The sequence below is a fragment of the Notolepis coatsorum genome, assembly GCF_963971535.1.
Source record: "Notolepis coatsorum genome assembly, chromosome: 17".
NCBI classification, from domain to species: Eukaryota; Metazoa; Chordata; class Actinopteri; order Aulopiformes; family Paralepididae; genus Notolepis; species Notolepis coatsorum.
In genome coordinates, this window is record NC_140181.1 from 17,973,814 (window position 1) to 17,998,630 (window position 24,817).

At 43.6% G+C, this 24,817-nt stretch overlaps 1 protein-coding gene across 2 annotated transcripts; it reads right to left on the minus strand.

Annotated features, from left to right (window-relative positions):
• Positions 1-913: 913 nt before the first annotated feature.
• Positions 914-23,277, minus strand: hsd17b10 (hydroxysteroid (17-beta) dehydrogenase 10). 2 transcript variants are annotated; one of them, XM_084332928.1, is made up of 7 exons: positions 23,118-23,277; positions 12,464-12,625; positions 10,534-10,698; positions 9,398-9,562; positions 5,490-5,618; positions 2,707-2,815; positions 914-2,019 (listed from the first exon to the last, which is right to left on the minus strand). In XM_084332928.1, exons 2-7 carry the CDS (start codon positions 12,485-12,487, stop codon positions 1,829-1,831), a joined length of 783 nt encoding a protein of 260 aa, XP_084189054.1. In that variant the 5' UTR covers positions 12,488-12,625; positions 23,118-23,277; the 3' UTR covers positions 914-1,828. The 2 variants fall into 2 exon arrangements, with proteins under 2 accessions (XP_084189054.1, XP_084189055.1); XM_084332929.1 differs by lacking the exon at positions 12,464-12,625.
• Between the last annotated feature and the right edge of the window lie 1,540 nt (positions 23,278-24,817).

Here is a 24,817-nt window from a genome sequence, read left to right on the forward strand (position 1 = left end):
ACCTCTATGTAAAGTCATCTACTAGTAAACTAGCAGTCTTACCTCTATGTAAAGTAGTCTACTAGTAAACTAGCAGTCTTACTTCTATGTAGTCATCTACTAGTAAACTAGCAGTCTTACCTCTATGTAGTCATCTACTAGTAAACTAGCAGTCTTACCTCTATGTAAAGTCATCTACTAGTAAGCTAGCAGTCTTACCTCTATGTAAAGTCATCTACTAGTAAGCTAGCAGTCTTACCTCTATGTAATCTACTAGTAAACTAGCAGTCTTACCTCTATGTAAAGTCATCTACTAGTAAACTAGCAGTCTTACCTCTATGTAAAGTAGTCTACTAGTAAACTAGCAGTCTTACTTCTATGTAGTCATCTACTAGTAAACTAGCAGTCTTACCTCTATGTAGTCATCTACTAGTAAACTAGCAGTCTTACCTCTATGTAAAGTCATCTACTAGTAAGCTAGCAGTCTTACCTCTATGTAAAGTCATCTACTAGTAAGCTAGCAGTCTTACCTCTATGTAAAGTCATCTACTAGTAAGCTAGCAGTCTTACCTCTATGTAAAGTCATCTACTAGTAAGCTAGCAGTCTTACCTCTATGTAAAGTAATTTAAATCTACTAGTAAACTAGCAGTCTTAGCTTACTAGTAGATGATTTTACATAGAGGTAACACTGCTAGAACACATTTGAAATGAACACTCCTTCCATAGCTGCCTCCCAAGTCCAAGAGTAAAACATGTTTACAATTGACCATATTCACACAGCGGCCATTTTGCTCTTATGTGATGTTCAGGTTGGGATTCCCTTCCACCCTGTTCCAGGCCTTGGTGAGCGCTGGCATACATCCTCATGTTGTTTGAAGTAACAAAATACATTCTCAGGAAAAAGAAGAAATAACGACAATAAATGAGTCATAATAACACAATATTAATTTATTATGATATAGAGTCGTTTTCAAAACAACCACCCTGGAGTGCATTAAGTACTGCAATTCATCAAACAATAATAATGCACTTACTAACAAACAACCTCACTTTCTCTCACACACAGAGCTGTCATACAATATCACACAGAGCTGTCATAGTGGTACATATTCCATTATTTTGTGTACAGTGAGAGTTCAGTTCAGTAACATACCGTCTCTGCTCACAGACATGGGCTCGAGTCTCCAACTCTCTCACACACACACAACAGAGGGTCTGCACGTGACATAGTAGGCGGGAGTTACTGCAGTCACACCCACCGAGTGGCAGAACGACTAGCCCACCGATCAGCTTGAATGCCACAAATGAAACACAGACAAAGTGGGAAAGAGCTGCTGTGTGACTGACTGATTCAACAAGAGGTGAGAGCAACGTTTTTACAGACTTCTGAAAGAAAGATAAAGAGACGCAAAAATGGATCGCTGTGATTTGAAGAAACAACTGGAATCCAGACAGCGAAACCTTTTGCTGGAATTGCGGTAGCCATTTTGTGGCAGGTATGTTGAATTTTGGGGTAAACTCGTACCTTAAACGATGTACTGATGGAATGCTTGTGTAGTTCTCCTTCTTCCAACATGGCCGCCTGTAGGCCGAACCAAAATGCCTACTTTCTGTGCCGCTGCAGAGCAGGTAAAACACCGCTCTGTGACTCGTTTACAAGATCCGGTAATAAAACACCAAATGATTACGTTTCTGTTGGTATATTTCTCATATAGCAACCGTTGTTGGTCATGGTTTCCCCCGACTACAGGCGGCCATGTTCCAGTTTCAGGCGGGAAAGTAACGTCTGTGCATACCCTCTATACACACACACACACTCTCTCTCTCTCTCTCCTTCCCTCACAGCCCTCAGGCCTGCATGCGGATGCCCCCGTCCAGCCGGATGACCTCTCCGTTCACCATGGGGTTCTCAGCCAAGGCCAGCACCATGTGGGCGAACTCTGCGGGGTCTCCCAGGCGGGAGGGGAAGGGCACCTGCCGGGCCAGGAAGGACTGCACCTTCTCCGGGAGCCCGGCCAGGAGTGGGGTCGCAAACAGACCTGGGGGGGGAGAGCAGCGGAGGGGGAACTTAATAGACTAGTTCTCCCATTATTCACACATGGCCACTGTAATCACATCAATAAACTACCAGGCAATTTAGACCGGGATGAATAGGTAAGTAGGAGGAGGGGCTTAATACAGACAGGCTACATGTATGTTTATATTACAAAGATGATGAATAGGTAAGTAGGAGGAGGGGCTTAATACAAAACCGACATGTTAGAAATTCTATTATTTATGGTAATAGGTGTTGTATTTATGTTTGAACACTAGGGGGCACACCACCCCCGCATTTCACCATATGCCCTGGTATGTATGTGACAAAATAAAACTCTTGAATCTTGAAAACCTCTTATTCAGAGCAACGGCATGCACCTGCGCTAGGAGACACATTTTCCTACCTGTTTTTACTGATTTACTGTTTCACTGAACTGATTTACCGAACAACCGAGTCACTAAGTTCTGTTTAATCATCATTCCTCTTTTTGGACAATAAACCCTGCAAACTGGACATTCAACTTTGTCAAACTCCACAACTCTTTGTTACCGAGTAAGAAACATCTAAGTGGGTGCATCGTCACGCTTGTCAAAACATTTATGGAATGACAAGCGGCCACTACAACATGCATGTTTATATTACAAAGGTGATGAATAGGTAAGTAGGAGGAGGGGCTTAATGGACTAACCAGGTGCTATGGTGACCACTCTGATGCCCATGGGTGCCAGGTCTCTGGCAATGGGTAGAGTCATTCCAACAATGCCACCCTTAGACGCTGAATACGCTGCCTGGCCCATCTGCAGCGGGGAGAGGGAGCAGAGAGATTCAAGAGTTTATTCATCACATACATACCAGGGCATACAGTGAAATGCGGTTGGCCATGCCCACTACGATTGTGCAATAAAACAATAGTAATAGTAATAATAATAAAAAGATAACTAGAATAGACATGGTAAATAGACATGTTAATAAATCGCTTCAAGGCACTGGATCCTATGTACACTCCTATACAATGTGCAGTTTTTCTTCTATGTCCCTATTCTATACTTGCGGTTACTAACTATTAGGGGTGGAACGGTATGCATTCGAACTAGGGATGCTCGATATTGGCTTTTTTACCGATACCGATATTGTCCAACTCTTAATTTCCGATACCGATATCAACCGATACCGATATATGCAGGGTCCCCCCCCCCCAAAAAACTGAATAATTTCAGGTAATTAACATTACGGTACATATCTCTTGTTGTGGAATTAACACAACATTATGCATACTTTTGACAATAAATAAAATCAGAATTGGTTCTTACTTGCTTGCCTGGGTAAATAAAGGTTATACATAAAAATAGGGAAACAATGTCCAGGCACGCACTCCAGGTTTTTCCAAATTTATTGGCAGCCTGTAATCATGACGTTTCGGTGTGAACACACCTTCTTCAGAATGGCTTGCATGATTTCCCTATTTTTATGTATGATATTAGAGGTTACAGCACCCAGTGTCAAGTCTAATGAGGTGAGCGCGTTCTACTACTTTTTTCACTAAATAAAGGTTATAGAAATGTACAAAAAAAATTTATAATATCACATTTTAATGCCGATATCGGCCGATAATATCAGACATCCCTAATTCGAACCGTACACCGTTCGGCACGACCTCCACGGTTCGGCGCGTGTGGGTATTGTTCGGTTCAGGGGATGCAATTTTTTTTTTTTTTAAGTTTTCTTCATTTGGCACGGAGAGGTGAAGCGCCGGCTGCAGCAACAGGTGCCGTCAGTTCGTAGAAAGTGTGTGCGCGCGCAATATAAATCAATCTTCATTACGACATTAAAACATTTGGCATTAACATTACATAGGCCTACAACCATAACACGGTTTGTAGCCCGCTAGCTCCAATATAACCAGTGAAATCATTATCAGACATCAATGAAATGTTACGGTAGCTAGCAGAGGATAAAATGGGAGTCTGAGGCGGGGTGTCGAAAGACAATGACGTTTATTCAACATCCAAGGAGGCTAACATTGTGTTTACTAACTAACTCCAACCGGGACTATTGTCGCTTTCCCACTGCATGGTATCAACTCGATTCGACTCAACTTCCACTGTAGGTAGAGTCGAGAACGAAGGTACCACACGCAAAACATATTTTTTTTATCTCTCTCTTTCTCCGATTTTTCTCTGTTTTTCTCCCCGTCCCAATTTAGTCGTTGTGCCAAGTTCCCCCCCTCCCCTACCTGGTTGTTGTGCGCATGTTCTCCTACTGGTCGGTACAAGGGAACCCTGAAGTATAAGCACGCTTCCTCCGACACGTGCGGCGACAGCCAGTGGCTCTCTTCTCACCTGGCAGCGAGGACTCTCATTGGTGAAGTGTAACGCGTGGGAGGTCACACTGCTTTCCTCAAGTCCTGCCTCCGCTGAGCAAGCGCCCAGACCTGACCTGTAGGCGTCGCTGTCCACAACGCCAGTTTCCCACCCACGGCTTCCCTTCCCCTAACCCAGCCAAACAAGTTAGTATAGCGATCAGCCCAAGCCGCAGGCAATGCTGACTCCGGGAGTCGTGTTTGATTTATGCTGCATTTGATATTGATGGCCTTCTAATTCGTTTTTTGTTTATTTATTTTAAATAACAGTGACACTTTTCCTTTTGATAAGAAATCCAGCCATATTCCTTTCATTGTATTTCAAATACTGCACTTTAATTTCAAGCGAAAAACTAATCTTTCCATTAACACATTAACTGCCACGCAGTTTGCCCCTCTCATGCCCATCTCTGCCACCACTCTAAGCCTATGGAGATGTTCACCTTCTTTGCAAGGCTATAACTTTTTAAATTGTATTGCTATATTGACATTACTGTCTATGGCCCATTCAACATCGATTATCCATCGTTCCGGATGTAGGAACGTTATACTTTTTCATTAAAACATTCATACGAAAATACCGTCTAGAATATAAGTATGTTTTTATCGTTTTCTGCAGTAATTCCTAGAACGCTAGTTATAGGCCTAAACGCATATATAGATTATCGATTGCAGTTTATTGCCGATACACGCTATATTAAAAAATTCAACTGTAACCTAAACGTTATGACTCCTCATGCGCGGATGGACGGGGGGGGGGGGGGGGTCGTTTATAATTCCATGATCGTCAGTAAATGCTTTATGTAGTATGGGTTGATTTATTGATCAGAGAGCAGAGAAGCACTAAGGGGTGAGAATATGCAGGGACCTCATGCTGCGTCTACGATAAGGGCTACGGTTCTCAGTTAATTCATAACATGCATGTTAATTTGACCAAGAATAGGCCAAATGTTGGCCTTCACTCCACTGACAAGAAGAGTGGGATCGTTTAAATCAATAAATGTTTTAATAACCAGATGAAACAGTTTGCCTGAAAGGAACATCAAAAAGGACCGAATTAAACCTCTGAATACTATATAAATCCAGGTTGTGCAGATGTGTGTTGAGAGCACCTGTCCGTCGAAGGCAGCGATGCTGGCGGTGTTGACGATGCAGCCTCTGTGTCCGTCTGCGTCCGGCTCGTTCCGCCCCATCTCCCCCGCGGCCAGGCGGATCACGTTAAAGGTCCCCGCGATGTTCACCTGCAGACACACACACACACACACACACACTTTAACCCTAACCATCTCCCCCGCGGCCAGGCGGATCACGCTAAAGGTCCCCGCGATGTTCACCTGCAGACACACACACACACTTTAACCCTAAGGCCTAACAAAATTAATAGTTGGTTTCAGGTTGGTTGTCAGTTTGGCCATGGGTAGGTAGGGAATTTATTTTATTTAATTTTTTTATTTAATTCTTTCCCACGGCGACTATGGATAGGGAATTTCTTTATTTAATTAAAATGTTCACAACAACATGGATGCATGTACTCTGCCAGCATGTTTAATATCCATAATACTAAATGTTTGACTAAGATTTCTATGAAACTTTATTAAAAAAATAAAAAAAAAAAAAAAAAACATATATTTTTTTATTTTTTTTTATAATTTTTTCTAAAAACTCAAAATATATTGGGTCGCACCTAAATCGGCAGGGTCGGTCGGCAACCTGAAACCAACTATTAATTTTGTTAGGCCTAACCATCTCCCCCGCGGCCAGGCGGATCACGTTAAAGGTCCCCGCGATGTTCACCTGCAGACACACACACACACACACTTTAACCCTAACCATCTCCCCCGCGGCCAGGCGGATCACGTTAACACTTTGAATGCCCAAACCGAGATATTTCGGGTTTACCCCCCGCGGGTTGAATGCCCATAACGAGAATATTCGTTTTTTCTTGTTTTTTTTTAATTTTATTAGCGATCTGAATTCATATTTCATCAACCGAGTCTACCGTTTGGTGAATCAGCCACCACAGGCGCTCAGATGTGAAAAAGGCGCCCCCCTATCGTCTCCCAGATGGTAATTCACCCTTTTGGATTAGACTCAATGAAAATGCATGGGGGAAAAAAACCCGGACTCCACATTTTACTTCTCACGCATGTAACCGGAGCCGATCAGCTTCATGCTGGACCCTCAGCACAGCGTTTATACGCCGTTTTACAGTATACGCGTGGGATCAATAAAAGGATCGATTTTTGGAATGGTCGATCAGGAATTGGAATAATCCATTTGGATACCATCTGATGTCAGGTAAGGAATCTATTTGACCAGTCTTAGGATAATCAGACCTTTTTTCACAGAGATATATTATAAGCTTTCCCCCTATATGTGATATGGCTGTTTTGACTGTGCGAGTGATCAGGAAATAAGAGAATCGATTTACAGCTTGCGGCACGGCACCAGCGAGCATACGTACACATATACTATCGATAATCTAGCGTTTATTTGAAAACGATTCATAAATAGGCCGAACAATGACAACGTTCTAGAATATTACAGTACATCAGCGTTTATCGGGGATTCTTTTTTTTTCTTCTTGAAAACGAGGGCTTTTCAAAATGCTATAAAACGGAAATGAACCGATAAAAAAACAATCCGCTTTGACAATGTTGACTGTAAATGGGTCATTGATAATGCGACGGGCAGATTAGACACATAGCCATAATTTAAAACATAGATTAGGCGATATTAACATTAACATTGAAGTGGTTGCTGGGCATTCAAGGGGGTAAAAAGGAAAACACAGCCGGCTCTGCAAGTGTTAAAGGTCCCCACGATGTTCACCTGCAGACACACACTTTAGACAAAACACACTGCAACGTAGGACGTATATCATGCCAGTTATGATACCTTGTGTATACTGCACCTTGTGTATAGTGCACCTAGTGTATAGTGCACCTTGTGTCTACTGCACCTAGTGTATACTGCACCTAGTGTATAGTGCACCTTGTGTCTACTGCACCTAGTGTCTACTGCACCTTGTGTCTACTGCACCTTGTGTCTACTGCACCTTGTGTCTACTGCACCTTGTGTATACTGCACCTTGTGTCTACTGCACCTTGTGTCTACTGCACCTTGTGTCTACTGCACCTTGTGTATACGGTTTACTTTTACTCTTACTCACAGTAAATATATATTTAGATTGACCATATTTATTGTAACATAATATAACCGATAGGGCACACAGACCCTCATCTGCACCTTTGTTTATGCCGTTTATTTTTTCTCATATTAACACATTGGACGCCAGACCCGATGATAGTCGGGTTAACTCGCAGACGCTTGAGCGCCTGAGTATAGTCGGGTTTTAATCGTTATTTCTTTTATTAGCGATATCCATTCATTTATCCATTCAACCTGATGTTATCGTTGGGAATGGGTCTGAGCTCGCAAAAGGGCAAATACCGCCGCCTATCGTCTCTCGGATGGTATTGCACATCATTGGATTGGATTGGCTGGGACTGTGTATCAAAAGAAAAAAGTCCGGTCCAGGTTTTCCTTCTCGGGCATGCAGTATCGTTATACCACATTGACGGGGACACTGAGCAGCGTGGATTATGTGTTTTGGATATATAACGTTGGATCAATAAACGCGATCAATATTTGGAATGGCGATCAGGAATTGGATTAATCTTTTTGCAGGACATCAGATGTGAGGTAAGGACTCCATGTTACCAATCTTGGGTTAATCAGATGTTTCTTTCACAGCGATCACAACGTGTCTGTGTGTGTGTGTGTGTGTGTACCGTTGGCGCCGACCAATGCACGGATAAGCGATTTTTCAGCCCGCTTCTGTATCGTACATGAGGACACATACTATCGATAATCTAGCATTTATTTGAAAACTATTCATAAATCAGCTGAAAAATGAAGTGTTTTGTGTATTCCACTAAAGGTCTATTATCGCGTCTTTCTCTGTAATTACTAGAAATCACCAAAACTATACTCGTATTCAAAACAGTATAAAACGGAAATGTACCAATGAAAAAACTATGCGTTTTGTACATGTTGACTGCAAGCAACTCATTGATAAGCGACGGGTGTATTAGACCCATAGCCATAATTTAAGATATATTTTAAGCACTCGCAAATCTCCCCGTCCTCCCATTGATTAAAGCGGTGGCCATCTATGCCTATATTCGCCATATAGCTCCGGCGCTGAATGTGTTAAGATCTAATTTCATTGCCTATATTTATGTCTTTCTACTATTACCCTGCTCATACCTGTACCATCTTATTGCACATGTGAGTGAGTCAGTGAGTCAGTCAGTCAGTCAGTCAGTCAGTCAGTCAGTCAGTCAGTGAGACAGAGAGTGAGTGAGCGAGTGAGTGAGTGAGACAGAGTGTGAGTGAGTGAGTGAGTGAGTGAGTGAGTGAGTGAGACAGAGAGTGAGTGAGCGAGTGAGTGAGTGAGACAGAGTGTGAGTGAGTGAGTGAGTGAGTGAGACAGAGAGTGAGTGAGTGAGACAGAGAGTGAGTGAGTGAGAGAGAGTGAGTGAGTGAGACAGAGAGTGAGTGAGTGAGTGAGTGAGTGAGTGAGACAGAGAGTGAGTGAGTGAGCGAGTGAGTGAGTGAGACAGAGTGTGAGTGAGTGAGTGAGTGAGACAGAGAGTGAGTGAGTGAGACAGAGAGTGAGTGAGTGAGAGAGTGAGTGAGTGAGACAGAGTGTGAGTGAGTGAGTGAGTGAGACAGAGAGTGAGTGAGTGAGTGAGTGAGACAGAGAGTGAGTGAGTGAGCGAGTGAGTGAGACAGAGTGTGAGTGAGTGAGTGAGTGAGACAGAGAGTGAGTGAGTGAGACAGAGTGTGAGTGAGTGAGTGAGACAGAGAGTGAGTGAGTGAGTGAGACAGAGAGTGAGTGAGTGAGACAGAGTGTGAATGAGTGAGTGAGTGAGACTGAGAGTGAGTGAGTGAGACAGTGAGTGAGTGAGTGAGTGAGTGAGTGAGTGAGTGAGTGAGTGAGTGAGTGAGTCACCATCAGGACACGCTGAAAGTCCTCCATGTTGTGAGCGACTTCCTTCTTGAAGTTGTAAGTCTTGATCGCCACGGCGACGCCAGCACAGTTGACCGCCAGGTCCAGCTTCCCGAAGCGCTCTCTGGCCAGAGCCACGGCCGCGCGCACCTCCTCCTCCGAGGTCACCTGAGGGTCAGAGGTCAACATGAGCTGCATTTATATACTTTTATCCAAAGCGCTTTACAATTTGGTCATCACATTTTACCCATTCACTCACACATTCACACACCGACGGCGGAGGCGACCATGCAAGGTGCCGACCTGCTCATCGGGAGCAATGAGGGGTTAAGTGTCTTGCCTGCCTTACCGTGTGTGTGTCTGTGTGTGTGAGAGAGAGTGTGTGAGTGAGTGAGTGAGTCAGTGCGTGTGGAGAGTGTGTGAGTGTGTGAGTGTGTGCGAGTGTGAGTTAGAGCTGTCCCCGAAGCCTGTTTTTAGGATTCAAAGTTCGGCAGGTTTTTTCGAACGGACCGGCTTCGAACCATCGTTTTTAATCGTATGAATAAATGTTCCGGCTCAGTACTGTCGAGTCTTGCGCACATGGCGCACATTTACGGATATAACGTAGCGTACATATGCGCATTATTGCTGTTGTCAAAAATGGTTAGTAAAAGTAGTAGTATTTAGACTTACTGGTCACAGGAGTCTTCAAAAACGTTTGGATGGTAATCCATTTTGTGAATCCATTTATTGAAATAGCATCTTTGTTGGCAGACGGCTCCTGCTATCTTAACTTTAACCTGCATAGCATTTTGATTAATTTCCTGATGATGTATGACAGTGACCCCTCATCACGCGACTCGTTGACTGTTGTGTGTGTGTGTTCACGCGTGACTTTCAAATTATTGTAAACACAACATAGTACTGCGATATTCTTATATATCACATTCTGATATATATTTTTTGTGTAAAATAAAAAGACGGAAATAATAATAAAAAAACTGAGGTTTGAACCCATTAATTAAGATTTGAGTGCCAACGTAACGAACGAAGGTCTGAACCTTCGAACGTTTGGGCTCAGCCCTAGTGTGAGTGAGTGAGTGAGTGTGTGTGTGAGTGTGTGTGTGAGTGAGTGTGGGGGGGGGGGGGATCAGACTCACGTCAGCGGGGGCGAAGGCACAGCGCTCCCCCAGTTCGGCTGCGATGGCTTTGCCTCCTGAGGACGGCAGGTCCAGCATCACGGCACAAGCTCCCTTCTGGAGCAGACGCTCCACCGTGGCCAGCCCCAGACCAGAGGCTCCGCCCGTCACCAGCCCCACCATGCCCTGCGAGGGAGGGACACACGTTACATCAGGCCCCACCCAGACAAGAGGCCCCGCCCCTCACCAGCCCCACCATGCCCTGCGAGGGAGGGACACACGTTACATCAGGCCCCACCCAGACCAGAGGCCCCGCCCGTCACCAGCCCCACCATGCCCTGCGAGGGAGGGACACACGTTACATCAGGCCCCACCCAGACCAGAGGCCCCGCCCAGACCAGAGGCCCAGCCCCTCACCAGCCCCACCATGCCCTGCTCAGGACGTGTGAATACTTTCGGCAGCCAACATGCCCTTCCGCGTTGCTGATTGGCCGAGCGCGCGCATGAGCCGCGACAAGCTCCTCAGCCAGGCAGGAATACTAAACTCCGCTTAACGCAATTTATACAAATGGAAGTATTGATTACGCCGTTACGAATCATTAAAAAAATATACTGTTAACTGGAATATGTTGTTTCTTTACACATATGTTGGATTATAAAAATCGCGAATTAACCGGTGGCTACAACAACACACAGTAACTACATGCATCATTGTTTACAATGAACGGTGGGGCTAATCTAATTGACATCCAAGGACAACGATGTAAATAAGTCATTGCGCCTTTTCGTTCCTATCCTTGACAAAAGCAAATATGTGATGTAATGATCTGTATATGTTTTGTTGTCTAAAATAAATACCATACCATACCATGCATGTAGTTACAGTGTGTTGTTGTAGCCACCGGTTAATTCGCGATTTTTTATTGGTTTGTCATGACAAACCAATTACATAATCAAACATATGTGTAAAGAAACAACATATTCCAGGTAACGGTATATTTTTTTTAATGATTCGTTACGGTGTAATCAATACTTCCATGTGTATAAATTGCGTTAAGCGGAGTTTAGTATTCCTGCCTGGCTGAGGAGCGTGTCGCGGCTCATGCACGCTCGGCCAATCAGAGCAACACGGAAGGGCATGTTGGCTGCCGAAAGTATTCACGCGCTCAGGACACACGTTACAGTCATCATACAGCACAATGAAAAGAAGTCTGGCATCTAACCAGAGTGCAAATGTAACAGTAAAGGACAACACAACAGTAATATATAATGTACAGGTGATTCAACTGGATATAAAATATATATACATTAGTACTAATGAGTAATAATGCTAATCAGATGTATGTACAGAGTTGTAGTATTAACATAATGTACAGTGATACAGGTATATAAAGACACTATGGTAGTAAGTCATACTGGCATAATGTAATATGTCATATATGTCACTCATGAATCATGATGAATTGAAAATGGGGGACCCTGATGTAAACAAGACGAAAGTCTCTCTGGTCTGCATCCCCTTAACAATTGTATGTATTGAGCTGTACTGTATTGTACCCATTCTGCAATCTGTTAATAAAGTTTTCAATCAATCTGTTAATAAAGTTTTCAATCAATCAATTGATTGATTGATTGAAAATGTTATTAACAGATTGCAGAATGGGTAATCATCTAACGTGATGGTTGTTAAACGTCGTTTCGACAATGAAACCCGTTTAGTCGTCGAGCCCGAAACATGGTTTGATGAAAGTAAATAACGCGTTGCAGCCCGAGCAGATCATCACAACACATTGGTGCACATGCCGGTTTAAGTTACACAATGGAAACGCCAGGAAAATACCAATGTGGCAAAATATCCAGATATTAAAACATGACAAACACAACTGTACAACAAGAACATAACGTTTGTTGAATCATGCAGTTATGATTCCTATCATTAAGTTTCCCTCACCTTGACGCTCCGAATGTTCGCCATGTTCCTGACAGCCGCGATGTCACGTGTCACGTGGGTTGTCTATGGTTTAGAAGGCGGAAATCCCGCCCACGTGGCTCTGGTTTGTCCAATCGACGAGTGCACCGGAGAACGCCCCGTCTGGCCCCGTCTAGTCATTGGCTGACGGTACAATATCCCTCAGAGTTTGATTGATTGATTGATTGATTGAAAACTTTATTAACAGATTGCAGAATGGGTACAGTACAGTACAGCTCAATACATACAATTGTTAAGGGGATGCAGACCAGAGAAAGACTTTCGTCTTGTTTACATCAGGGTCCCCCATTTTCAATTCATCGTAACATATATGACATACATGACATACAGATAGACAGTACTGCTACATCTATACATTTATGACATACCAGATTTGTAATTACAGTACTGTTTGTGATACAAAAAGAGTCCAGAAAAAAAAAGTATATACATTTGACGTAGAAACTGTACATTGGATTGGGTAGTAGGTGGGGGGGGACTGTACATTGGAGGTGGTTGGGTGGGTGGGGGGGGGTTGGGTAGGAGTGGGGGGGGTTGGGTAGGAGGGGTGGGTGGGCGACACTGTACAAACAAAACTGTACATTGGATTATTGACAAGACCATACTTGGTAATTTACTGTACATTGGAGGGGGTTGTGTTCGGACATTTACAGGGGCTAGTTTCGAGTTGCAGTCTCCCTTAGGTGTTTTTTGAGTGTTTTTGAAAGTGGGTAGCGATTCACATTCCTTTACAGCTTTGGGTAGGGCGTTCCACATTGATGTGGCATAATTGCGAAACGTGTTTAGTCCCTTGTTTGAGCCGAATCTGGGTTTAACATGATTTGTGGAGCTCCCTCTGGTGTTGTGATCGTGGTATTCACTGACCTTTGGGAAGTATTTTGACATATACATGGGTACCTTGGTCGTGTAGTGTATCTTGTAGACCAGGCCCATTGCAAGTTGCTGTACTCTGTCGTCTACTCTAAGCCATCCTAGGTTGTCAAAGTGGGCAGGGGTGAGGTGGGTTCTAGGAGTAAGGTCAAGCAGTAGTCTGACCAGTTTGTTTTGAGATGTTTGTAATTTTGTTTTTAGCGCCTTTGAGGTGCTTTGGTACCATGAGGTGCAAGCATAGTCGTAGTACCCTTGAATGAGTGCTCCTGCTAGAGTCTTCAGGGTATTCTTGTTTACCAGTGAGGAGATCCGGTACAAGAATCGAGTTTGTTGGTTGACTTTTTTTATTACATTGGATGCCATTTTGTCACAGGAAAGATTTGCCTCTAGGATGGAACCTAGATCAGGCTACATCAGGCTCCCCCATTTTCAATTCATAATGACATTTATGACATACAGATAAACAGTAGTTACATCCAGACATTTATGACATACAAGATATACAAATATACAGTACTGTTTAAGAGACAGAGTTTCTAAAATAGAGTATATACATACGAGGAGGAAACTGTACATTAGGAGGGGGGGTTTGGACATTTACCGGGGCCAGTTTTGAATTGCAGCCTCCCGTAGGTGCTCTTTGAGAGTGGTTTTGAAGGAGGGTAGGGATTCACATTATTTTACGGCTGTGGGTAGGGCGTTCCACATTGTTGTGGCATAATTGCTAAACGTGTTTAGTCCCTTGTTTGAGCCGAATCTGGGTTGAACATGATTTGTGGAACTCCCTCTGGTGTTGTGGTATTCACTGACCTTTGGGAAGTATTTTGACATGTACATGGGTACCTTAGTGGTGTTGTGTATCTTGTAGACCAGGCCCATTGCAAGTTGCTGTACTCAGTCGTCTACTCTAAGCCATCCTAGGTTGTCAAAGTGGGCAGGGGTGAGGTGGGTTATAGGAGGTTAAGCAGTAGTCTGACCAGTTTGTAGTCTTGTTTTTAGGGCCTTTGGTACCATGAGGTGCAAGCATAGTCGTAGTACCCTCCATAAAACAGGGATACGTCCCCAAAGACTTCAAAATTGCGAGTGACCCCCTCCAATGTAGTTTCTTCCCCCTCGAATGTATATATTTTTATGATCTCTTTCTCTTAAACAGTACTGTATATTGGTATATCTTGTATGTCATAAATGGCATGATGAATTGAAAATGGGGGACCCTGATGTAAACAAGACGAAAGTCTTTCTCTGGTCTGCATCCCCTTAACAATTGTGTGTATTGAGCCGTACTGTATTGTACCCATTCTGCAATCTGTTAATAACGTTTTCAATCAATCAATCAAACAGAATAAACACAAGGGATATTTGTCCAATCAGCTATTATTCTAGTTCACCAGGTCAGGACCGGACCACTTAATGCTTACCGGTTTAAATCCATATATGTCTGAATATACCTACTGACGCACCTACATATAACCCATATACGTCTGTATGACAGCATGTACAATAATATACTGTATATATATTTATTCCTACAATATACATATCTATCCACATGTCTGTACATAGCTGCATATAAGACTTTTTATATATGTGTATACTATATCTATATCTGTACATATCTTTACTTCTTACTGATGCACTGCTCTGTTGTATGTTAAATACCCTGTTGTATGTCCGTTCTATTTTATAATTTTTAGCCTATTTTTAAACTGAATCCAACTGCACTTTGTTTTTACTCTGTCTATTCTATTTGTATTATTGAATGAAACTGTAAACAGAAAGGCCTATTGGGATGCTAGATCCTAATGTGAAACACTGATTTACCTTACCTTGCTACCTCTCCATCTTTTTTTTATGCTCGCTTATGCCTGTATTTTTTTTACTGTTGTGAAGCACTTTGAACTGCAACTTCTGTATGAAAAGTGCTATACAAATAAAGTGTATTATATCTCTTACTAGTTACGCTGCTGGCCAGTATGACTTACTAGTACTACCAGTGTCTTTACCTGTATCACTGTACATATTAATGCTACAACTCTGTACATACATCTGGTTAGCACTATTACTCAGTAGTACCAATTTATATATTTTATACCCAGTTTAATTACCTGTACATTGTATATTACTACTGCACTTTACAGTTACATTTGCACTCTGGTTGGATTCCAAACTTTTCATTTTACTGTAGGCTACTTGTGCTGCACGATGACAATACATTTTAATCTAATCTATGTAGGGCTGTTTGTTCTTGGTCATTTCGTTTTTTTTTTTTAGATATAGAAAACTTTATTGCCATTTCAACACATGGTTGATTGGGATTTGTTGTGGTGCCAAGCATATAGTACATACAGTATAAAAACACACAATAATGCAATGCAATCCCCACAATAAAAGTATTACACAAACAATTTTAAAATGCAACAGTACCTAATATAGCTCAGTGTTCTCCAGTTTAAAGTGCATATAGCCTTAAAGTGCCTGTCGGCTGGTGCTAGCCCTTATGGTACAAAGTGCCTGTGCATTTGGACTTGAGTTCAGGTGACTGACAACCTCGGGATATGTACTGTTTTTAAAACGAGATGTCCTACACCTGAGACTTGGAAGTCTTCTGCCAGAGGGAAGGGGGTTAAAAAGGTAGAAAGCAGGGTGAGAGGGGTCACCGATCACCTTCTCCCCTTTCCGCCTGATTTGTGTGGCATATATGGAGGCCACAGAAGGGAGATCACAGCCAATGGTTTTTGACGCCGTGCGTACAGTCCATTCTAGCTGTCCCCTATCATGGACGGTGGTGTTTCCGTACCACAGTCATTGAGAAGGTGAGGACGCTCTCCACAGTGGCTCTGTAGAAGCTGAGCATCGCCTCCCTGGACACACCAAACTTTTAAAGTTGGCGCAGGGAGTGGAGCCTCTGGTGGGCCTTGCCGATTATGTGGCTGGTGTTAACTTCCCATTTTAAATGATCACATATGGTGATGCCGAGGAATTTAAAACAGTCTACTCTCTCCACCTGCTGGCCGTTTATGAACAGAGGAGGGTGGACTGCCTCCCCGCCGGAAGTCAACTATCATCTCCTCCTTCGTCTTAGAGATGTTTAAGAGCAGGTTGTTCTCCTTGCACCATACAGCAAAGCTATCAACTTCAGCTCTATAGGCCGATTCATCGCCGTTCTTAATTAATCCCACTAGTGTTGTGTCATCTGCGTATTTAAAAAATCTGACAGAATCAGAGTGGGAGGCACAGTCATTAGTGTATGGACAGTAGAGCAGAGGAGAGGACACAGCCCTGGGGGGCCCCGGTGTTCAAGGTCCTGGATCTAGAGAACAAATTACCTATTTTAACCACTTGTTCTCTGTCTGAGAGAAAATCTAGAATAAAATAGCAGACTCATCGATTCCTAGCAATTTAAGTTTTTCAAATAGTTTAAAAAGGCACAATCGTGTTAAATGCTGAACTAAAATCAATAAACAAAATTCGTACATAAGTGGCAGAGGCCTCCAGGTGCTGCAGGATGGTGTGTAAACACATAGATACAGCATCCTCTACAGACCTGTTGGGCTGATAAGCAAAGCAAACTGATACATGTCTAATTTAACAATACTAGATAAATGATCACAGACAAGCCGCTCGAACACCTTCATAATGACAGAGGTCAGCGCGACGGGCCTGTAATCATTCAGACAAGCAGTGCTAGATTTCTTGGGCACAGTACCCCGACTATGGCAGATTTATAGCATGCCGGGACTTTAAGTGTGCCCAGAGACCAATTAAAAAGAGCCAACCAAAAATGTGCATATATCAGCATAATAAATAGCTTATAGAAATAATATTCCTGCATTAATTTAGAAAATCAGTCCTTCTCAAACAAGGACATGTAGTCATCAGAACTTTCAGAAAAACGACCACGAGCCTGAAGCATCACATTGAAACCTGGCACACAAGAAAGCTTTGATTAGAAGATAAGATATTCCTTTATTGATCCCATTCCCTTGGGGAATTTTGTGTGTCATATATCAGCATGGGGGAGGTATGGGCAGGGTAATAGTAGAAAGACATAAATATAGGTAATACAATTAGATCCGAATATAATTTTTTTTAAACATAAACAGTGTAAACAAAGGTGCAGATGAGTCTTTATGCCCCATCGTTAATGCATATTATGTTGCAATAAATATAGGCAATAAAGAATTTGAATCTGAATATATGCTATGAGTAAAAGTAAACCGGCGTATAAACAAGGTGCCCTAACTGGCATGATATACTCTACCTATACATTATACACAAGGTGCACTAACTGGCATGATATACTCTACGTATACATTATACACAAGGTGCACTAACTGGCATGATATACTGTACGTATACATTATACACAAGGTGCACTAACTGGCATGACATACTGTACGTATACATTATACACAAGGTGCACTAACTGGCATGATATACTGTACATATACATTATACACAAGGTGCACTCACTGGCATGATATACTGTACATATACATTATACACAAGGTGCACTAACTGGCATGATATACTGTACTGTACGTATACATTATTTGCCGTTATTACATGGCGTTTTCACATTCGCCGAAATGCTTGCTTGTGATTGGTCAATAGCGCTCGTCAGAGGTCCGTTATTACTCGATAACGGACCTCTGCCAAACAATAATGACCGCTGTGCGCAGCTGTTCGCAATCAAGCCCACTGACACACTGCATCAGTGCAGCCAATCAGACACACCTGCCGGCTGCACTGACAGCGGAGTGTGTGTGACGATGACAGCGGGAGCGACAGAACAATACTGCGTCTGCATTTGATCTCGTCTTGTCGATGTAAAATGAATTAGGTATATTGTTAGTAAGTTAGCCATGTAATAAGCGGGATAATGTATAGCTATACTCGATCATTGTCGCAAAATAATTGACCTTCACTGACGTTTAAAACACCTCGGCGAGGCGCCTCTGTATTTTAAACTCCGTGTCGGCCAATTATTTTGCGACAATGACATTATCCCTTACATAATTACTTCTGAAGCGTCAAAGCCCAAAAAAATGGTAACTGGGAGTCGTAGAAATGTGCACTGTGCTCTGAGGACGTCGTCACAGTGACCTCCGAGGAGCTCCGTTGACGTCGTCGTCATGGTGACCCTGAGGAGCTCTGTTGACCTCAGTGACCTCTGCCTGCGGAGCTCTGATGACGTCACAGTGCCACCATGTGGAAGGCAGTATGTTGTATAGTTGTATCTCCAGAACAGGGTGAAACATCCCACACCCCACAACAATACAACTTACTACCTCACCACAGCATGGCTCGTCTGCACTGGCACACACAGAAAGATCTGCACTGTCACACACAGAAACATCTGCACTGTCTGGCACACACAGAAACATCTGCACTGTCACACACAAAAACATCTGCTCTGGCACACACAGAAACATCTGCACTGGCACACACACACAGAAACATCTGCACTGGCACAAAGAAATGCTTTTGCTTCAAGAATTAATAGGGGTGTAACGATATGCAAATGATCAGATTCAATACAAATAGAAATGTGCATTAGCTGCAGCCTTTTTGCGATAGGCCACTCCCATTACCACACCCCCTTTTAGCAGATTTATTGGCATGAACACACACGCAGTCCCAGCCTTGTAGGGTGAAACCTGTGGCTGCTAGAGGGGGACAGAGTGACTATAGAGCTGCTGGTCGCAGCTAGAAATGAGACTTAGGCAAGAGAATGAGAGAACCGTCAATAGTTAAAAATTTCGATACACGCCGGTACTTTTTCAAATATTCTGATTCCGTATGGAGATCGTTACACCCTTACGAATGAAGCTAAGAGCACGACGACAACATTAATGATCAAGCGTTGTGTTAACAGGTGCCGCAGGGCCGCTGTACCAACATGGAACATTAATCAATAACCAGAAGGTAACCAGGTTCAATGTTCTGATCAGCAACAGACCTCAGTCACTGCAGGGGGTCGCGATGGTCGCCATGGCAGCCACAGGAAGACAGTTTGGTTACCGTGGGAAAGACAGTAGGCTGTATAGTTATCTCCCAGATCTGGTGTGATCCTAAAACTATACAAACTACTACCTCACCCCACAGCCACCCTTTCTCCTGGGGATTACAGTGTTGACCAGTCACTAACACACAGCCACCCTTTCTCCTGGGGATTACAGTGTTGACCAGTCACTAACACACAGCCACCCTTTCTCCTGGGGATTACAGTGTTGACCAGTCACTAACACACAGCCACCCTTTCTCCTGGGGATTACAGTGTTGACCAGTCACTAACACACAGCCACCCTTTCTCCTGGGGATTACAGTGTTGACCAGTCACTAACACACAGCCACCCTTTCTCCTGGGGATTACAGTGTTGACCAGTCACTAACACACAGCCACCCTTTCTCCTGTGACGTCACTAACACGTTCAACAGCTTCATTTAAACTTGTGTAATTCGGCAGTTCAACAAGTTGAAAGTACTAAACTCCTTGGAGTGATGCTGGATTGCACTCCGTCTTGGTCTCAGCATATTAATTATATTGTTTTAAAAATGGGAAGAGCAATTGGTATTTCCAGGAAATGTGCTTCTTTTGTTGCCCGTCCCCTTTTATGTCAGATAGTGCAAAGTTTAGTTTTATGTCATCTTGACTATTGCTCTGCGATGTGGTCATCTGCTGCCAGTGGTGACCTCAGGAAGCTCCAGGTGGTCCAGAACAGGGCAGCACGGTTGGTACTGGGCTGCTCACTAAGGTCTAATGTGAGCCGTATGCATGCCCGCCTCTCTTGGCTTAACGTTGAAAATAGATCGTCTTTTAATATACTTGTGCTGTTCAAGTTGGTCATGAGCAGTAAAACTCCAGTTTTTATACATAATCAGATTTTTTTTAGTAATACTGTGCACAAGCATTACACTAGAGGTTCCAGTAGTGGGCAGCTTGAATTGCCAGGTCCTAGAACCAGTGCTTTGGGGAGATCTTTTATTTTTAGAGCATTAACTCTTTGGAATGGCCTGCCTCGGAACCTCTGCTGCATTTACAGTAGATTCACTTTTTAAAATAATCTTAAATCGTTTTTAAATTGTTTTTAACACTAAAGTAATTTTTTGTTTTTGTTTTACACTAATGTAATTGTAGCCATCTTAATTGTTACAGTAGTTTCATTATGCATTGTGTGTACTGACTTTTAATAATTTTGTTTTTGCAATAGTGATTGTTTTTGTATGTTTTTTTGTGTGTGGACCCCAGGAAGACTAGCTGGTTGCTATCGCACCAGCTAATGGGGATCCCTAATAAAATAAAATAAAATCAACACACAGATACCCTTTCTCCTGTGACTAGACACCCTTTCTCCTGTAACTAGTCACTAACACACAGACACCCTTTCTCCTGTGACTAGTCACTAACACACATATACCCTTTCTCCTGTGACTAGTCACTAACACACAGACACCCTTTCTCCTGTGACTAGTCACTAACACACACCCTTTCTCCTGTGACTAGTCACTAACACAGACACCCTTTCTCCTGTGACTAGTCACTAACACACAAGACACCCTTTCTCCTGTGACTAGTCACTAACACACAAGACACCCTTTCTCCTGTGACTAGTCACTAACACACAGACACCCTTTCTCCTGTGACTAGTCACTAACACACAGACACCCTTTCTCCTGTGACTAGTCACTAACACAGACACCCTTTCTCCAGAGAACCCGCCAGGTGTCTAAGCGGCTGACAGAGTAGACGGGCCTACCAGAGTAGACAGGCCTACCAGCCAGACTACATTTACCAGCATTTAACCATTTCCATGTGTAATTAAAGCCTCATCAGCCGCTCTTAAATATATAAAATAATGTAGATACTATATCTATCTATACACATCCCTTACTAGTTACACTGCTGGCCAGTATGACTTACTACCAGTGTCTTTATACCTGTATCGATTCGCTGTACATGTTAATACTACAACTCTGTACATACATCTGATTAGCACTATTACTCAGTAGTACTCATTTATATATTTCATACACAGTTTACTCATCTGTACATTGTATATTACTGTCGCACTTTACTGTTACATTTGCACTCTAGTTGGATGTCAAACTTATGTTTTATTGTACTGCACTTGTGCTGCATGATGACATAACATTTTAATCTAATCTAATCTCTTAGGACAATTTTTTGTTGTTATTTTTAACATAGTTTCTTGCAGCAGTATTATAAAGATTGTGTGATGGATATTAACATTAAAATACTGGTATATTGAATACACCCCTTTGAATGAAAAAGCACCAGGACAATTGTATTAGAAAATGAATGAGATGTCAAATAGATGTCCCTAACCAGTCCACCACTGCCACAGTCCATCATGCCGCATCCACACAAGGGCATCCACACAAGCTGTGCCTCACCTGAAACCTAGACCCCAGACAGACAGAGACAAACTGACAGTGTGGGGGAGGGAGGGCGGGGAACAGCACAGAGAGAAAAGAGCACAGGAGAGGAGATGAAGAGGTTAGACGAGCTTGAAGGTGGTGGAACAGAGGAAAGATAGTGAGATTCTTGTCAGAGGTTGCCCGTATGCTGTGATTGTCACTGACGAAACGGTTACCTGAGGGAAGAAAGCGCCACATAGTGAGTAGAAGAAGAACAGTATAACCCGCTACACCAGACATTAATTAAGCGCATCAATTAAGAACAAAATATGTTTTGATGTCAACTAAATTGAAGAGGGTGTCTGCAGCTAGCACGCTACCACCCTATAGCTAGCAAAACACACTTGCAAGCTGCATTCTTGTTCCGATTGAGTTGAATAACTCATTGCCAGTGTTGGCAGTTTTTAAGAGAAGGCAGTAGGCGTGCTAACTAACCTAACAAGTATAGCAAGGTGGCACTGCGGTGCCTGGCTCGGTGACAACTGACAAGCAGAGCAGCGTTAGCTGACAGCTAGCTCACCGACTAGCCAGAACACAAGCAGAGCAGCGTTAGCCGACAGCTAGCTCACCGACTAGCCAGAGAACACAAGGAGAGCAGCGTTAGCTGACAGCTAGCTCACCGACTAGCCCGAACACAAGCAGAGCAGCATTAGCCGACAGCTAGCTCACCGACTAGCCAGAACACAAGCAGAGCAGCGTTAGCTTGACAGCTAGCTCACCGACTAGCCAGAACACAAGCAGAGCAGCGTTAGCTTGACAGCTAGCTCACCGACTAGCCAGGACACAAGCAGAGCAGCGTTAGCTGACAGCTAGCTCACCGACTAGCCAGGACACAAGCAGAGCAGCGTTAGCTGACAGCTAGCTCACCGACTAGCCAGGACACAAGCAGAGCAGCGTTAGCTGACAGCTAGCTAGCTCACCGACTAGCCAGAACACAAGCAGAGCAGCGTTAGCTGACAGCTAGCTCACCGACTAGTCACTAGCCAGAACACAAGCAGAGCAGCGTTAGCTGACAGCTAGCTCACCGACTAGCCAGGACACAAGCAGAGCAGCGTTAGCTGACAGCTAGCTCACCGACTAGCCAGGACACAAGCAGAGCAGCGTTAGCTGACAGCTAGCTCACCGACTAGCCAGGACACAAGCAGAGCAGCGTTAGCTGACAGCTAGCTCACCGACTAGCCAGACAACAAGCAGAGCAGCGTTAGCTGACAGCTAGCTCACCGACTAGCCAGACAACAAGCAGAGCAGCGTTAGCTGACAGCTAGCTAGCTAGAATTGGCGGTTCTCGACCTCTCGCCGTTACCTGCCGCCCTGCCGACGTCCCGGGTAGAAGTCCGCGGTTGTGAGCCGTCCGTCCTCCCGCCAGAGCCGGTTACAGGGTTCCCTCTCTCAAGCTGCCACCGCCCAGGTCACCAGGTGCCGGCTCCCCGTATATCCTTCCTCGCCATCTTCCCTGCAGCCGACGCAGCGGGGCGGGTGGCAGGCTGGCTGCCGAGGCGAAGCATCTCGAGACTTACAGCAGGATCTGTGGAGCGCGAGAGTTCCAGCATGATCTGTGGAGCGCGAGAGTTCAGACTCTACAGCAGGATCTGTGGAGCGCGAGAGTTCAGATTTACAGCAGGATCTGTGGAGCGCCAATAGGGGGTATCTGCAGAGCCGCAGAGCCAGGCTGGACGGGTTGGAGGCGGTCTGGACAAGTATTAGTGGTCTGGACAAGTATTTGCACTACTGCGCACCATTTTCAACTTCACTTTCGTCTCGTTTAAGGTACATATTAGACAGTAATGTTACATCTAGACATTTATGACATGTAATAATAGAGTAAACTTGTAAATAGACAGTAATGTTACATCTAGACATACCAGATCTAGTAATAATAGAGTAAACTTAACTTTCGTCTCAGTAACAATGTTCATAAAGTGTACATCTAGACATGTGTACATAGACAGTAATGTTACATCTCTAGACATACCAGATCTAGTAATAATAGAGTAAACTTAACTTTCGTCTCAGTAACAATGTTCATAAAGTGTTGAGTGCTACAGTGTAGGTTAGTTTATTAGGACAAGTGCATGACAGTAAGGTTAGTTAGGGTTAGATTTTTTTTATTTAGATAATGGTTGAAGTAGTGAGTCTTTAGTCGACGGCGAAAGATTAGACGGGATTCGGCTGTCCTAACTGGGGTGGGTAGTTCATTCCACCATTGTGGGGCAAGGACTAAGAATAGGCGACTTCTTTGATGACCCTCCCGGAGCTTGGATAGGAGTAGGAATAAACTGTACATATACAGCACTGTTTGAACCTGGCACACAACATACTTCACATGTCATTTTTCTTTTTGTGGAGACGAAGATGATGAGTACCGGTCTTCTCCTCAGACATATAAAATCAGTTTTTCAATACAAGTACGACTCAAGACACGGAACATTATGCAAAATAAAAAATGAACACAGATTTTGAGTGTGAATGAAAACTTTATTTCAACAAGATTGCAGAATGGGTACAATACAGTACGGCTCAATACACACAATTGTTAAGGGGATGCAGACCAGAGAAAGAAGTTTTGTCTTGTCTTCTCGTACTAAAAACGTGACTGTTAGCACAGAGACGGCTGCAGTTACACACAGGGCCATTTTCGTTTCGTTTTCAGGGTCAGTTTCGCTTTTCAGAACGCAACGTAATGGCAGGCAAGTTAGGCCCAGTCCACACGAGCGCTGGATTTAATATAACCATGATTGTATGTGCGCAGTTGCACTGTTCGGCCACACACAACCGGGGATTTGCTACACTGCAACCCCGGTCTTTGAAAACCGGAGTCCAGGGTGAAGTTTTGCGGTTTTGTGTGGGCATAGCAACCAAGGTTGGAGGGAGGGAGCAGAATTAATTATTCGATATCAGTATAATAACTGGACTTTGAGAAGTCTTTATTCATGCAGACAGACACGCAGTTAGTTGGGTCGCTGATGCGTTTGAGTCTCTGCACTCCCTCCCCCCAAGGGCAGC

Bases quoted from the DNA above. Each gene is read 5' to 3' on its own strand.
- hsd17b10 (XM_084332928.1), bottom strand. From the start codon at position 12,487: ATGGCGAACATTCGGAGCGTCAAG. The intron at 9,563-10,533 runs GTGAGTCTGATC...TCTGACCCTCAG, and splicing joins GTGCCTTCGCCCCCGCTGAC to GTGACCTCGGAGGAGGAGGT. The intron at 2,020-2,706 runs GTTAGTCCATTA...CTCCCCCCCCAG, and splicing joins AGTGGTCACCATAGCACCTG to GTCTGTTTGCGACCCCACTC.